This window comes from Alligator sinensis, unplaced genomic scaffold, assembly GCF_000455745.1.
Source record: "Alligator sinensis unplaced genomic scaffold, ASM45574v1 scaffold159_2, whole genome shotgun sequence".
Lineage (NCBI taxonomy): Eukaryota > Metazoa > Chordata > Crocodylia > Alligatoridae > Alligator > Alligator sinensis.
Genome location: NW_005841992.1, coordinates 977,037 through 992,949, shown reverse-complemented (window position 1 = coordinate 992,949; position 15,913 = coordinate 977,037). Strand labels below are relative to the sequence as shown.

General features: G+C 41.5%; 1 protein-coding gene across 1 annotated transcript in view; it reads right to left on the bottom strand.

Moving 5' to 3' along the window:
• Nucleotides 1-15,913, bottom strand: part of JMY (junction mediating and regulatory protein, p53 cofactor) — a 117,694-nt gene that overhangs the window by 11,487 nt on the left and 90,294 nt on the right. The window contains exons 8-9 of the mRNA XM_006021437.2: nt 13,593-13,679; nt 1,417-1,512 (exon numbers count right to left, since the gene is read on the bottom strand). Of these exons, the coding sequence (XP_006021499.1) occupies nt 1,417-1,512; nt 13,593-13,679 (183 nt within the window). The remainder of the gene's footprint in view (nt 1-1,416; nt 1,513-13,592; nt 13,680-15,913) is intronic.

Genomic DNA, 15,913 nt, shown 5'->3' with positions numbered 1-15,913 from the left:
ATTTTCAATGTAAAGCATTCCAATGATGTAACATTCCAGTACATGGCAGCCTAGTGATGACCTATGACATTAACATAGTGTGAGCGTCATAATTTGCAATAAAAACCCATTGCTCAGTTTACTCCAAATGATATTTAGCAAACACTAAAATCCCCTCCCTCTCCTACTATGCAAACTAGATGTATACAGTTGGCAAGAGTAATGCATTTGGAAAAATTGGGAGGAGTAGACAGGAATGTTCTTTGGAGGTTAAAAATGCTGCAATTACTAGGATTAAGGTCCTTTTCTCCCTATTCTACTGCTTACAATAAAATAGCAGAAAGATCCTCAGGTCTTATCAAGGCTGAGTTGCTGCCTCCCTATCAATTCACTCTTCATGTACCAAGTTTTACTCAGGGACACAAGTGAAAAATCAGGACTTCATTAAGAACCAAATACTGGTGGTTTTCCTAGATAGTAACAACACCACCACCACAGTCCCCCTTCTCCTCATTCCACCCAAACAGACAAAAGAGCCCTCAGTAACACCATCAGGCCATCAAGCTAAAAAAACAAAAACAAACATCTCAAAATGTAAATAAGAACTACGTAAGACGACAGCAGTTAATATTTTCCAATAGTTCTGTTCTGACCCTCCAAACACCTATGTTTTCTTTCAGAATATAGTTTCAAAGCAATTTCAACCTGGCTCCTAAATCTGTATCTACCACGTCATTGAAATCTACAGCTATGTATAAAAAGGCTGTGGATTAAATTAAATGCTGATTTTAAGACATACAAGGGAGATTTGCCATCCAACAGGTGAAACACGCACTAGCCCTAAATGTTTTGCAGGCTTGCAAGCTGTTTAGGTGTACACTACTATTTTTTAATAGCACAAAACTAAACAAAGTATCCAGATAGTAATGGAAATTCTCTTAATTTTATTGCTTGTTCTAGTTTTATTGCTTGGCTATGTAGACTAGCAACAGCTACAAGCATTTTTGTATTCAACCCCTCTGTCTGTATCTGTCTGGTGTCTTTTCTCTGATACTTTGACTTCAAACTCCCTTGGGAAAGAATTGTCAGGCATTATAATTGGAGGGAGGAATGAAATGATCCAATATATGTGGAACATGGCATATAGTTTGTACTTCTGTAAAAGAAACACTGCAAACTTTGTTTAAGTTCTTCATTAGCTATAAGAAATGAGAAGAGGAAGGCTCAGCACATAACTATGCCAGAAATATCCAGAAGTTCATTTACCGTATCTTGTCCTAAATCCTAGAATGCAGGGGATTTTAACTCCTATTCTCCAATGAATGCTTAAGTATTTAACGAAGAATATTAGATACTACACAAAGCTATTACAAGAATGTAATTTAAAAAAAGAAAAAAAGAAACGATGAAAAAGATTAGTCACTTTTCTTTCATTACCTGTTTAAATGTGCGAAGCCTGTCCAGTGTTTTTTGTCGCTCCTGACTAACCCAAGAGCTTTTTCTTTCCTCTTCATCTTGCAGTTGATCTCGCTTCTGAAAAAGGACATAAAAACATGCCAATTAGTTTTACTGCGCAACGCTTAATATCATACACATTTGCATCTGGATAACAACTCTGCCAGTAATTCAGCAATGCTGAATGACTTGACAAGTGGTGCCAAATAAACATTTTTATAAACTTGGAAACCAGCCTTACCTCTTTGTTGCTCATTTATAAGACTACTCTGCATTCCGCATTTTGCAGCGTTAGGCAACATAACATATGTCCCTTATTTACTGATACTATAATTATGAACTTAGAAAATAATCCCCAAAAAGAGAGACTGAAATGACTGAGATGGTTTACCTTAGAAACATGACAGAGATGGATATGATAACCAATACTGAATTTAGAAAATGGTACACAGTAGATCGATATGGAACCTTATTCAATTTATGACAGCCCCCTTATGGCACACGGGGGCAGTCATAAATTTGAAGGCTGCAAATTCAGGACTGTTCAAGGGAGGTACTTTTTCCACACAGTACAGTCAGAACATAAGACTAGTAACCACAAAGTATTGTTGAGACCAAGAGTTTAGCAGGATTCAGATAAAGATGAAGCTATGCTTAAAAGGAATATTCATGTTTTAATACTAAACTGACCCAGCACTTTGAAAGGTATATAAACCTTTACATTTCAGAGCATAAATCAATCTCCAATTTCTGGGAGGTAGCAGGATGTTTTTCCTGGGTATTGGTTATCCAATAACAGCCTACTTTCATGTTTCCTTCTTCTGAAGCAGCTGTCACTGCTCAGTGTTGGAAGTAAGTGGATTTAAGGGGATGATTTCATCCAGATTGTGTGATCAATTAATGCAATAGGACTAGCCAAAGTTAAACTAAAAACGTAAATAACTGAATACCAAAACACACTACTTAAGTTCCTGAAAACATACTACTTGTAAAACAAGGAATTAGCCCACCTAGGAGATGTTTTTAAAAAAGATTCAAAGGTTCATTAACAAGAGCCCCATATTCAAACGTATTTATTCTGCTACAAGATAAACCTAAAAACTGTCTTTGCACACATCACATCATTCAATAAAAAACCTGTTTTTATATTCTTTGACTCAAGAAGTCCACATCAGGGAAAGTTAGAGTGCAGGCGATTGCTGAAAAAGAACAAATGGCCCCTCTACATGTATTACACAATTAACTGGTTAACTGCACAATTAATTTAGACCAGCTACACGTGCAAAGTAACTATCATGCTATGAAAAGGTCCATCCAGCTATAAAGTTAAGAGCTGGAAAATGTGTAATAACTTTATAGCTGGTTTCTATTCAGCTTTAATTGTAGCAAGGTCTGTGCCCCTGCAGGACTCAACAGCTGCAGGAGCTTGCTACTTGACAGAGCAGGGGGAGCTCAGGATAGGGATCCTGGGCTCCCCCCTGTGCCAGCAATAAGGCAAGATAGGATCCGATGCTGGATCCCACAATCACCTGTCATGCACGTGTGGCATGGCAGGCAGCACAGTTGTGTGGATTGTGCATCTGATCCTATCATGTCTTTATCAGAATGTCTAGTGGAACCCAGTGTGTGGCAAAATGTGCACAGTGTATGCCAGTATTATCCCTGCTTCACACTCATGTCAATAGTTCCTCACTTACATATATTTATAATTTAATTTTACTTTTAAGAGGGAAAATAATCAACAATAGATGGCTTTATTATAAGTACACTGATATGCACTCAACCTATAAATCAAAATACCATGTGTTATGCTGGGAAAACTAAAACACTTTTTTGGTATATTAAATACTTATTGCGTAGTCTGATTTGAGATACAGTAAGTTCCCTTTCAAATAAACTACTTGCACTGACAAATCTGAAGAACATGCATACAGCAGTATTTACATGAGAAAAAATGGCAGTTTGATGTACCCTCAATCCTAAACCGATCCACTAATTCTAAAGTGGAAGCAATATTGGCCTGTCACATGCAAAGAAAACTCAAATACCATTTTATTTATAAAACAATTACAGAAGCTGGCAGTACCATTTTATTCAGGTTTTCTGACTTCTCATTACAAAGCTCTGTTTTCAGTTGATTATATTTGCTAAACTTTAGCCACTCTGACTGATTTGGGGGGGGGGGGGGGGGGGGCATGGAAAGAAAGAAACTGGTCACCCATGAAAAACATTTAGCCATTTCCAAGAACAAAGCTAAGGGAAATTATGCTGGTTGTACATGCTAAAAAAATTAAAAATCTCTTGGCAGTTTTTTCTTTGAAAGCTCTAACACCACCTTGTTCTGAAGCAGAAGGTTGACATTTAGCAAGAGGGTCGTCTTTGCAATTTACATGTCTTTTTTATCCCTGTGAATATCTGTCAAGTCAGCCAAGTGATAAAGCCTCCGGGGAAAAACTGCAGTTTGTGTATTCTCAGGAGAAACCACTGCAATTTCAGCAGCTAAATTTCTTAGAGATTCCTTGGTCACTGAGCAAAGCCAAGCCTCCCAGAGTCCCTTGTGCTAACCAGACTGGCACATACCACCTCTTCCTAGCTCCTACCTGGGACCAGACTGCACACATGCCATCCCAACAGAGTGACTAAACACACTTCTGCTGGGCTTTCCCTGTAAAGTTGCTCTGGGCCAGCTTGAGCCAAGCATTGTAACAGAGAGCAAAGAATCTCTCCTGTGCTTTCAGTGACACCCCCAGCTAACACCCAGACAATGCAGAGACAACAGCCTGATTTGAAGGCAGAAGAAGAATGGAGGCGAGTAGTAAAGAAGTAGTCAGAAAAACAGTGATGCTGAGAGCTAGTGAGGTTGCACAGAGAAAAGGACCGAAAAGAAATGTTACAGAGGAAGAAAAAGAACTGGGACAGTTGGGAGGGGTGGGAAACAAGAAAAGGTGTGGGTGGAAAAGGAAAGGGAAGGGAGTCTAAGCCTAGCAGGGCACACTCCTGTGCAGTCTGGAATTAAACCTAAATCTCCTGACTTGCACCATTCATTTGCAGACAGCAGAGGTCTGTAAACCCCACTGGCAAAACTAGTGCCAGACTACTGCCATCAGCTGCTCTATTAACTCAAATAGAGTTCTGTGTGGTAGATTTAAATGACTCATAAAGGTGTCATTATACTGCATGGAGCAATTTGTTTTCTCTGCTGCATTTATTTTTAAGTTAGAAATTACACCAAAGCCCCTACTTAAGTTACAATAATTTTATTAAGGCTGTGAAGTCAATTCTAGCATTGTGTTTCTTTGTACAACTTTAATTGAGCCCTCTCTTGTGTGTGCATTATGTTACAGTCTATAATTACTTGATTGCATGATGTTTTTTCCATAGGACCCTACTTCATTCAGTGCAGACCCCCTGTGAGTGTGAAGGAGAACTGTGAAATGATAAAAACTGTTGTCTGTTGGCTCCCTGCTTTATCTGTTGATGAAGTTGGAAGGTGTGTCATAAACGAGCTAGGGATAGCAGGAAGAGAAAGTATGATCTCAGGCAGTGGTGAATTGCTTCTCTCCCTACTTTATGCTACAGAGTTACTGCATGATGCTAAGCTACTCACAAACTGTTCATAGGTTCTTACCCATGTCTCTGACTTCAGAGCCTGCAATGCAATTTGCAGAAGGTTGAACATTCACAGCTATAGCTGAATTAAATGAAAGTTGTACTTAAAATACTTTAAGTGATGTATAAACACTCCAAGGAAAAAAAAGTTCCAGAGCACCCCAAGTTGGGCACCCAAAATTACAGCGTACTTTTGACTTTCATCTATATGAACCTCAACTGTCTATAAAACAGGGTTAATACAACTCCCTTGCCTTTCTGGGGGGTTCTGAGTGTAAATTAATACTTGGGAAGCACTCGTACAATAGTGCCATAGGAAAACAAGCATATGGAAATTAATCATCTAGCATTCAAAGCAAGTTTCAAGTAACACAAGGCAAGTCATGGGACCATGCACTGAAGATGAGACTGAATCAAATAGCTTCTTAATTAAATTCTATTCATCCCATGAACTAAACAAGGTAGGGATCCAATCATGTAATTAAAGAATCATAAGGCAAATACCTAAAGGAGAGAAATTAAGATTTCACAAGCAGCTGTGACTTTAGAATTTCTTAATTTCTGGCTTGGCTTTGCAACCTTATACTTTAACAATACAGTATGTGTGATATCTCACACAGCTGTCCTGGGGACAGAGGCTCTTTACACTGCCCATTAATTCAGTAGCGTCTATACAGGACCTGTAAAACTCTGGCTGCTCAGTAATGGAAGAGAGGAAGAAGATTAGAGGGTTCACTCTGCATCTGCTGGTGTGACCTATGAATCTTTTCAGTTACTACATGTGTGGGTGTGTCTAGAAGGTACATATTTTTGGAAAAGGCTGTCTGAACTGCACTGTAGTTTGTAATTACATGTGCTTCTCTATGTTTGTAGAGCACATAGCACAATGGGGCCATGACACTGCAGGCCTCTAGTCACTATACAACAGAAATGCTCAATACTACGGCTTAAGATTTGTGATCAGATTTTTAAGCCCCAGCTGAACAAACAGTGTGTTCAGATACTCTTCTATAGCAGGGGTGTCCAACCTTTTTGAATGTGGGGCCGGATCATGAACTTTTTATTACCCAGTGGGCCGGCAGGAGTGGGCGCTCACACGGCCTGTCCAGTCCAGCTGTGGCCTGAGGGCGCAGGGGTCAAGGGGCGCTGCCTGACCAGGCTGCCACCTGGGTGGCCTCGAGGATGCTTCCACACCTGTGCGCCTGGGCTCAGCAGCCAGCGGGACATGCAGGGACCCTACAGGGGGGTGCAGGACGTGCAGGGACACCCTCCTGCTCCCTCTCCCCTGGGGCAGCCTGAGCCCGATTGGCAGGGCTCCTTCCCTCCCTGGGGCCTGTGACTGACTCACCCCGGCCGCAGCATCCCTCCGAGCTGGCATCCACACCCACCTGCCCGCTGCACCGCAACCTGCTCCAGCCCACGCAGCTGGCGGGGACCGGTTTAGGGTGGGGCCGGAATGCAAATGAGGAAGAGAGGGGTGGGGTCAGGAAGGGACACTGTGAAATGGGGGAGGGGAGGAGCCGCACCACATCAGCAACGTCAAGCTGACGCAGTGCATGTGGGAACCTTGTCCTTTCCCCAGCCCTTCAGCAGCCATTAGGAAGCTGCTGAGGGGCTGGGGGAGGGACAAGGGGTGGGAACGAAAGTAAACAGCGTTTACTTTTGTCTCCCATTGCAGCACCTTGGGCCTTAGAAAATGTCTTGGCGGGCCGCACGGCAGCCCGCAGGCTGTATGTTGGACAAGCCTGCTCTATAGTATCAGATAGTATCAGCATAAGTATCAGTATTAAAGACAGCTGATGTTTTCCATGGTTCTGTAACAACAGAACTGATTCCATCTCTTCAGACAAAATGAACCCACTTGTGACCCATGCTCCAGAATATCTCTTTTGTTATTGAAAAAAATCAAAACCTCCTGACTCTGAACAGGTAAACAACCTTTCCAGCGCAAGAGCAGAGTTCTCACAAGGCTCATGATATTACATCCTCATAATCTTAGTTCACAGTCCTAAAGATCAGCCTGCCATTGTTTCCAATGAGACTGAAGCCAGACTGCTTTCCAGAAACAATCCTCTTCCTATGCTGTTAAGACTGCAAGGAATAAAACCATTATACAGAACAGGAGGTACATGGAGAGAGAAGATGAGGACAGGAAGGGAAGTGGCTAGGACAGGAAACAAAAAGAGGGAGGGAAAATGAGGAGACAGAAGGGTTGAGAAGAACATGGTGTGTGAGAAACTGGGAAGGGAGGCTTGGAGGATGTGAAGAAGAAAAGTAGGCTACAGAGAAGGAAAGAATAGCAGTTCATCTTCCTACAACCATGTCCAAAGTTTTGCCCCCACACTCTAGGTTGAATTTTTAATCTGAAACAATCCCTCACAAATTGATTTAAAAGAAATGTAGACAGGCAATTCTGAACTGGGTTAGGAAGAAGCAGTTGTAGTGTAAGAGAAAAAGAAACAAGGCAGAGACAAACATTTTAGCTGTGAGATCACTGAGGAAGCAACAAAAACCCAACCTGAGAGCTTTCTAAAACTATCTGGAGTGAAAACATTCCCAGGCTTTCTGGAGAGAACGAAGAGCAGCATGAATGTAGCAGAGCTATCCCAAGATGTCAGCACATGCTAGAAAGCAGTAACCAAAACTAGTTTCTTACTGCAAGCTAAGGAGCCTGGACTTCTTCATCCTACCCAAGAGGATTTTAATAACTACCTGGCTGCTCACCAGTAGGAGAGAAATGACCCAACAATTATATAAGAGTCATTTGGGAAGGTATGGGATACCTAATTAAGGAAAAAAGATTAAAGTAATTAAAATGTAATACTACCTAAACTATTTTGCTGAATAACTACCCAGAGCAACCTAGTCATTTTCTGAATTTCTTGCAACCAACTTCTAGTACTTAGGCTAGTACAGTCCTGTTTTAGGCAAGAGAGTCAGAGTGTGAGTGTTGCATCTGTCCCAGGGCATGTATTGTAGTGGATCTAACAAGGCTCACTTGCCCTGCCTTTCTTTCCTTCGGATAAGCTATTTACAAGAAAAACATGTCTCATCACCAAAAGTGTTGTGTTTGGTTTGTTACACTGCAATCAAAACAACAGATCTAAAAAAAAAGTCTGAATTCCTGTACTGCACAGGCTTACAGTAAATTGGATTCTAATGTGGATTTTTTTAACATCTTGATATAATCTAAGACTCAAGAAGCAACTACATAGCTTGGAGACATACCGAGAGAAGTTAATATGGACAGTTCTTGAACAGGTAATGCTACGTCCGAAGCCGATTAAAAACTTTTAAATCACAGTCCTCCAATGCCTTCCAGGTTACTGGACTTCAGCCACCTGTCCTACCTTCTCCAACACAGGCAAATGTAGTATCCACAGCAGTGCTGTCAGTCTTAAGAATCACTCAAATCTATCCATATTTGCTGTACTACTATTAATCATTGGTCTTTCATCACAGACTTTTTCTACCCAGCAGTTCCTCACTTCCCTGCTCATTGGACCATTCATCCTCCTATCATCAACTCTAGCTTCCCTTTTCTCCAGGCAACACCCTTTACCCATTTATTTCTATACTCCACTGTAATTATTTTACATTTATAATTGGATCTCTTAGTATCAAATGTATCAGCTCCCCATAGCTTTTGGTCTTCCACTTCACTGTTATGATTAGGAGGTTGTCCAACTGATTGCAGAACAACTTCAATACTAGAGTCAATAGGGCCTGGGGATTAAAAATAAAATAGCCAGTAGGCCTGTGCGAAGCGGCTAGTATTCACTTCAGATTCAGCCGATTTGGAGGACAGTGATTTGATTTGGCTGAATCTAATTTGGAGAGCTGAATCGCCAAATCAGCTGAATCTCAGAATCACACAGGCCCCATCCCCCACCAGCCCTAGCTCCCAGCTCTTTGAAAAAAAAATAGCCCCAAGTCACCAGCTGCCGCCAGGTGGGGTGCAATCCCTGCCATGAACCCCTCATCAGCTGTCCCAGCCCCCTTCTCCCCCACCCCATGGCTGACCCGCCCGTCCCAGCTCCCAGCCCTTTAAAAAAAAAAAAAGCCTCAACTCAACAGCTCCTGTGGCAGCCAGTGAATGGGGGTTTTTTGTTTTTTTGTTTTTTTTAAGAGCTGGGGCTGGGCAGAGTAGCTATGGGGGTGGGGGCTGGGACAGCAGGCAGGGGATGTGGCCTGGCAGGGGTCCCCCCATGGTCTCCTCCCCACCCCTCCAGGCCCCCTGCCCTGCCCCCTATTTACCAGCACGGAATCCGGGTCCAGCTTCCTGCTGTAAGCCAGCAGGGACTGCCCAAATTGCTGAACCTCTCCGAATCTTTTCCAAATCGATTCAGACCTTTTAATTGGTCCCCTGATTCTATTCAGATTCAGGGATTCAGCCACTAAATCAGGTTGAAACTCCTCGGAATTGAATGAGCACCCAAAGCTTTGCATAGCCCTAATGGCCAGATGTCTTGCCATACATTTTGTTCCCTGGGCCAGTGTGTTCCAAACCCAAACTCCACCCCAGTGAAGTCAGGCACTTTCACACTGCTACTGCATCTGCAATCACCATTTACCAGCACCACCAAGTTGCCACTCATTCCCTTTAAATGCAAGGAGACAATTCTGCAGGTGGTGCACAGAATGCAATACTACCAGTCTTAAGCATTTAAAACTCCTAATCAGAACCCCAAAAGTATGAGTTTAAAAAATAATGAACTTAAAACAATTTCATCTGCCTTCAGGATTTTCAGCTCTTCACTACAAAGGTGACTACTATAAACTTTCATTTTTCAGTAAAGCAGGGGTCATGAGCTCAAATCTCACTGGAACCTTGTGGTTCCTTAGAACAGCACATGCATCAACTTTATTTTCTGCCAAAAGCAGGGGCCTGAACTAGATGATCTCAGCAAGTCCCTTCCAACCCTACTTTCCTTTGATTTAAGTCAGAGGTGCTCAACCTCTGGCCCATGGGCCAGATACAGCCCACAGTATCATGTCATCTGGCCCACAGGGCTTCCCGTAGATCCAAAAACTTGGCAGCCGCTTCACCCCCAAATTTCTGGCTCTATGGGGAGCCCTTGGCCCTGCTGACTGAATCTGGTGCCTGAACCCAGAGCACAAGGCTAGGGTGGTAACTGGGCCCCCAAGGTCCAACCCCAGCACGCAGAGGGCAGGAAAGGGCAGTACCAACCTCCCAGGACCGAATTATGGCACACAGGGGGGGGCTGTGCCAGGCCCCAAGACCTGCAAACAGGCTCTGAACCACCCATCTGGCCCACATGGCCAAAAGGTTGAGCAGCACTGATCTAAATGAAAGTCAAAATTATCTTGCAATTACTGACTTCAGGATTTGTGGGAGCAGAACAACAAATATCACAGGATTCATGATAAAATTCTTGAGGGAGAAAATCTACGAAATGACTTCTGAAAATGAACTGCAGTACAGTATTCAAGAGATGCAAGGAAATCTGACTCCAATGGTCAGAGTATGCTTCAGAAAGTGACAAAGCACAGTTGATAAAGCTACTGCTTGGTTGCAAGAACAGAACAGAAAGTATCATTTCTCCTTGTGTGTGAAAACTTCTATTTTGCAAGTTCTTGGGGAAAAAAAGTGTTACTTTTTTCAAGTAGCCCTTTGGTGAAAATTATGTAACATGGTCTCTAGACAAAGTCATCATGGTTTGAAACTGTATGAGATTATAAAATGAATTGTAACCATTAAATAATTTAATTGGAATTTGACACTAATGGAATTTGGATTGCCATGAATCTGTCCTAGACATTATTATTAAATACTGGTATCATAACCGTGCCCAAGACCTAACAGGAATTTTAATCCTAACTGTATTTAACTGCAACTCCTGCTTTCACCTCCCCCTGCAGCCTCTGTGCTGAGACTGTACACAATGCCATGAAGCATAAAAGCTGAGGAATTATTGGACTACACATTGTTTTCCAAAGTACCATGGGATAAAAAAAAGGGATTTTGGAAAATGGCAAATTACCTTCCCAACATCAACTGCTAACAATGTATGAGACAGCTGCCCAAAATTCTTATGATGCTCAATAACACTGTGTTTTGGAACATGATAAATGAGAATGCATCAATGTGACAAACAGTTGTGCCAAAATCATATGGCATGCAGACATACCAAACCATGTTAGCTACAACTATGCAAAACAGCTAAACCTAACATGGTTAAAAACCACAGTATAAAGAGGGCCATAGCCTGTCAATTCTAGTACAATTTGTGAATGCTGTATTATCAAGGATGGATACCAGATATTACAGCATTTGGAACCTGATTTAAGTGAAGTTAAAAATCCTAATGCAGTGGCTCAATTTTTTGGACTTGAGGCACACCTCTGAAAATGCTAGCTCTTAGTTTTCACTATTTTTTTTACTACACAAATATAATTAGGCTTGGCAGAATTCAATTTTTTTTATCATTTTAACAGAAAACGATGTTTATTTTTAAGCATTTATTTTGATTTTTATCAACTTAAAATTCTCAGGCTTGCACAAAATTAGGTGCACAGAGAGCAGACAATTTATTAATGACAGTATACTATTATTATATTGCAGTTTAACCACCCACCGCCTACTGTAACAAATATAACTGCTGTAACTGCCACCAGCTGAGTGGCAGAGCTGCCATCAGTCCCAATTCCACTCATCCATAGCTCCCTCACCCACTTTCTTACTTCCTCTTCCTTTGTTCCCAGTCCCTTGGGGTTTCTGGTGACTGCAGTCCAAACTAGTCAGCACAGTTGCGTACAACTGCTCCCCCTGTTGTCACATACTCCATCTGCCATCATTTTTCTTATGCCCCCTTTCTATAAATTTTAATTATTAACAATGGAAATATTTTTCATTGGTCTGTAAGCGTGAGGTGGAATCAACGTTTATCAATATCTAATTTTTTTTTTAAAATCAAATCCTGCCAATGCTAAATATTATAGAGAAATTCTCACCTATTGTGGTCTTGCTCTGTTTGTTGCAATGGAAGAAAGTTTTAATATTATGAATTCCTGTGTGAAAACTCCAGATTTATCTTGTGAATCATGTTTACATACCTAACAATGCTAACTCTGTGCCCTGAAACAATCTCAAGGCACCCTGTTGAAAGTCACTGCCTTAACGTAAATATATCCTGCAACACTACTTCACTGGGGCTAGGGACAGAGGTTCAAAAAGCCTGAGCCTGAATCAGTTCAATCTTTGCAGGTTAGTCTAACCTGGCTACGCTAAACCAGTTTGTAACTGTAAAGACGACCCCCCCCACCCCCCCGGACTGAAAAAAATGCAGGCACATGCCTGCAGTGGCTTCAGTTGAAGCCAGGGAGGAGGGGGGCGGGGAGGGGGCGCTAAAGCAGCCCTCCCTTCCCTTCCATAGTACTGAGCTGAGGAGTGACATGGCTAGGCCCCGGCAGGATGCTCTGATTTGGGAGGCGTTTATCCTTCTCCTGACCTGCCTAGCAGGGGAGTGATAACACAGTGTTCATCACCCCATTAAGAAAACAACAGAGCGACATTACCAGCTACCTGTTGATTCTGCCTTTGTCCTGTCTGCCACAGCGTAGACCATAGCCAGCATGTGGTCTTCTAGCTAATGCTGTGTGTCTGTGTAAGGGAGAGGGGATGGGGAATCCCTGCTTAGAGAAGGGGGAGGGGCAGAAGCCAGGCAGATGCCTGCAGTCTCTGCCAACTCCAGCCAGGGAGCAGAAGGGAGGGGCCAGCTCTGCTGTGGAGCAGAGAGCCCTGTCCAGCCCAGATAACATGCCAAGATGATGGGGAAGTCTGATTTAACTTAAACTAGCAAGGGGACAGATATTGTATAAACCAGTTTGACCCAAATCAGTTAAGTCTGATACTACATTCAACCAGGTTGATCTCAAACTGGTTTCAGCCATTTTCAGACTGGTTTATGTGCACCAAACATCTGTTCCATTACAGGTTTAAACCAGTTTCTGATCGCTTAAACCAGTTTGTGTGTAATGTCTGTCCCTAGCCACGTTGTTTAAATATGTTAAAAAGTCCTTCCTGTGTGTTTGTATTTGTATTACTTCATTGGTATTTGGAAGACAAATCTCTTAAACAATTATTGGTAGTTACAGTACTTCATATTTATAGACCGTAACAATTTTCCAGCCTTGAATAATTTACACCAAAAAAAAAAAAAAAAGATTTTTTTCCCTACTGACTAAAAGAGCAATTTAGTATTGACAACATTTCAGATTATTTCTTTAAAACAAACAAACAAAAAAAATCAGTATAAAAAACAAATCCAAGGACTTGTAGCAAAAGAAAACAATGAATAACTAATCCCATTTTGTGTGGGAGTTTAATTTATACTGCTTCTTTGGCAATTTTACTGTCCAAACAAAAACAACTAATCCTGAACCTCGAACTTGCTCATCTTTATCTAAATTTACTAAGTTATGTACCAGCTGTTTGACACAGTAATCCAAAAGCACTGTTATTTACACATGATGAGGATATGAACAATTAGCTAAAGACTAATTCTAATAACAGAGCCCAAACTTACCAGCTGCACAGTATGGTGCATTCTGTACTCTTCTTCACTCTGATGGCGCTGTTGGATCTTTTCATTATGCTTTGCAATGCAGATCTCCTGGAGAAACCAAAAGCATTCTCTATAAAATATACATTCCAAATATCACATTGTAAAAGCCCAAGTGCAATACTTTAAATGGCACCAAGCATTAAAAGTGACACAGTTCTCTCTCAAGCTTCATTTAACAGTTTCAACAAGCTAGTCTACTTATAGCTAAAAACAAATTGTTTTAAATGCTATCTTTAAGAACCAAAAGGACACACAGAACAAAGCTACTAGCCAAGTCCAAACAACAACAGAATTAGAGGTAGCTCTGACTTCACATAGCTGGAAGTGCAAAATTTATGTAAATTAGTTGCTTCTATCATTCAAGAAAAATGGGCATTCTGTGCATGCAACTGGATAATAGGACACTTGAAAGTGCTAATTCCCATTTTGCATGTGCAATCCAGACAGCGCACACGAACATGGATACACAGTGCAGATACATCTCTGCAGGTAGAACATGTCCACTGTATTCCCCAATGGTTATCTGAACGCCTAAGTGGAAAGGAAAAAAAAAAGGTTGCATCACCTTGAAGCTCAGCACCTTCTCTCAGATAAAGACATTGAGAAAGATTTTATAACGTCTATGAAAGAGCCTAAGAACAGAAATAATTCCCGAAGTGCACCCAGGGCTGTTTTACAAGAGACAGTAATATCAAAGCACACAGCTTTAACTTGCCAAACTTCACGCAGACTATAGTAAGAACCGGCCACATGGAGCACTGCTTTTAAACATGCCACTCTACGGCAGAAAAGATATGCATGTGCTCAGTCATGATGGCACTTGGGGCATAACTGAAAGTGGTAGCTTTGGCTTCAGCTATCAAACAACAGACCTATATTGGTGTTAGAAAAGCTTAAGCAAGTCAAAGAAAAGAAGTAATAATAATTAAAAAAAAATCAAAACAAGACCAAAAAATTATGAACACAATGGTAACTTTCTTTAACTGAAAAGAAAACATGAAAATGCCCTCCCCCCCTCAAACACAACCAAGGCTGTCATGGGGGCCACAGATGTAGGCATGTGGCCCCAACAGAAACTACTGTCTGAAAAGTTAAAAAAAAATAAAAAGAAATTCAGGTGCAGCTCACTGTACAGATTCATACACACAAAGCTCAAAAGTAATTTAGGTATATAATGAAATGCCCGTCTCAACTTTACCAGCAGCAAATGCTATATTACAGTAAATTCTATCATTGTTAATCTTTTAAATACTTCACTAGTCATAAGGTAGAGATCAGGGACTAAACATAGACATTGGATTTTTGATACATTACAATCTGCCTGGCAACTGACTCCCCAGCCCAGCCCAGCCCAGCCCCTGGCTTCTTTACTTTTCATTCCATCCAGGAAGAGCACACACCAACTGCTGCAGCTTCCTTAGCCCGACGAAGGGTTTTTGAACCCGAAAGCTTGCTTAATAACTATTCTCCAACCATTTGGGATGGTCTAATAAAAGATATCAAATTCACCCAAGGAACCTTGTCTGCCTGTTCCATTTCTTGGCATTTGCTATGAAAGCCTTTCAGATACAGACCAATTAAAAAGCTTCTAGACCACTTCCACCTGAAAATAATGTGTAGATGTTAACAGATGTATATTTAATCAAAAACGCCATTGCAGGCAAACTGACCTGTTCTATGTTTCTGTAGCATACAGTTTCCTGACTTGTCTGAGGTGCATGAGCAGTTGGTGGAGGAGGTGGACTGAGCGGTTCCAAGTTGTCATTAGTTTTGCTAGTCTGAGATGAACTGGATGCCAACCAGTGAGGAAAAAGAATAGAGTTGGCCAAATAATTTAACTGTCTTGTATCCTGAAAATCTTGGTTATGGTGCACATTATTTGATGAGCTGCCTCTGCTGCCTATCATACTGCTGTCTGGTGAATAGTATAAGGGTGCAAACTGCTCTCTGAATGACTCACTCGTGATGTTCCTCCAGCCGGGCAACAAAGAAGGCATGGCCTTCTCAATTATCTTGTTAGGAGACGGCACTGGCTTTGCTGGATCAGTCCACTGAGACATATAGATGTTGTCCTTCAGAGCATCTGCTTCCATGTCTGGCTCTCTGAAATCCATGTTATGGATACAAAATAAATGCAGCAGAAAACAAGCATGTAGTGCTGAAGCAATGACCACAGTATGTCCTAGACATTGCCTCCATATATATATGATCTATTTAAATCATAGATTTTTTTTTTCAAACTGGAAGCTAAGGATCTTCTGTCCACAAGAACTGTAAACAAA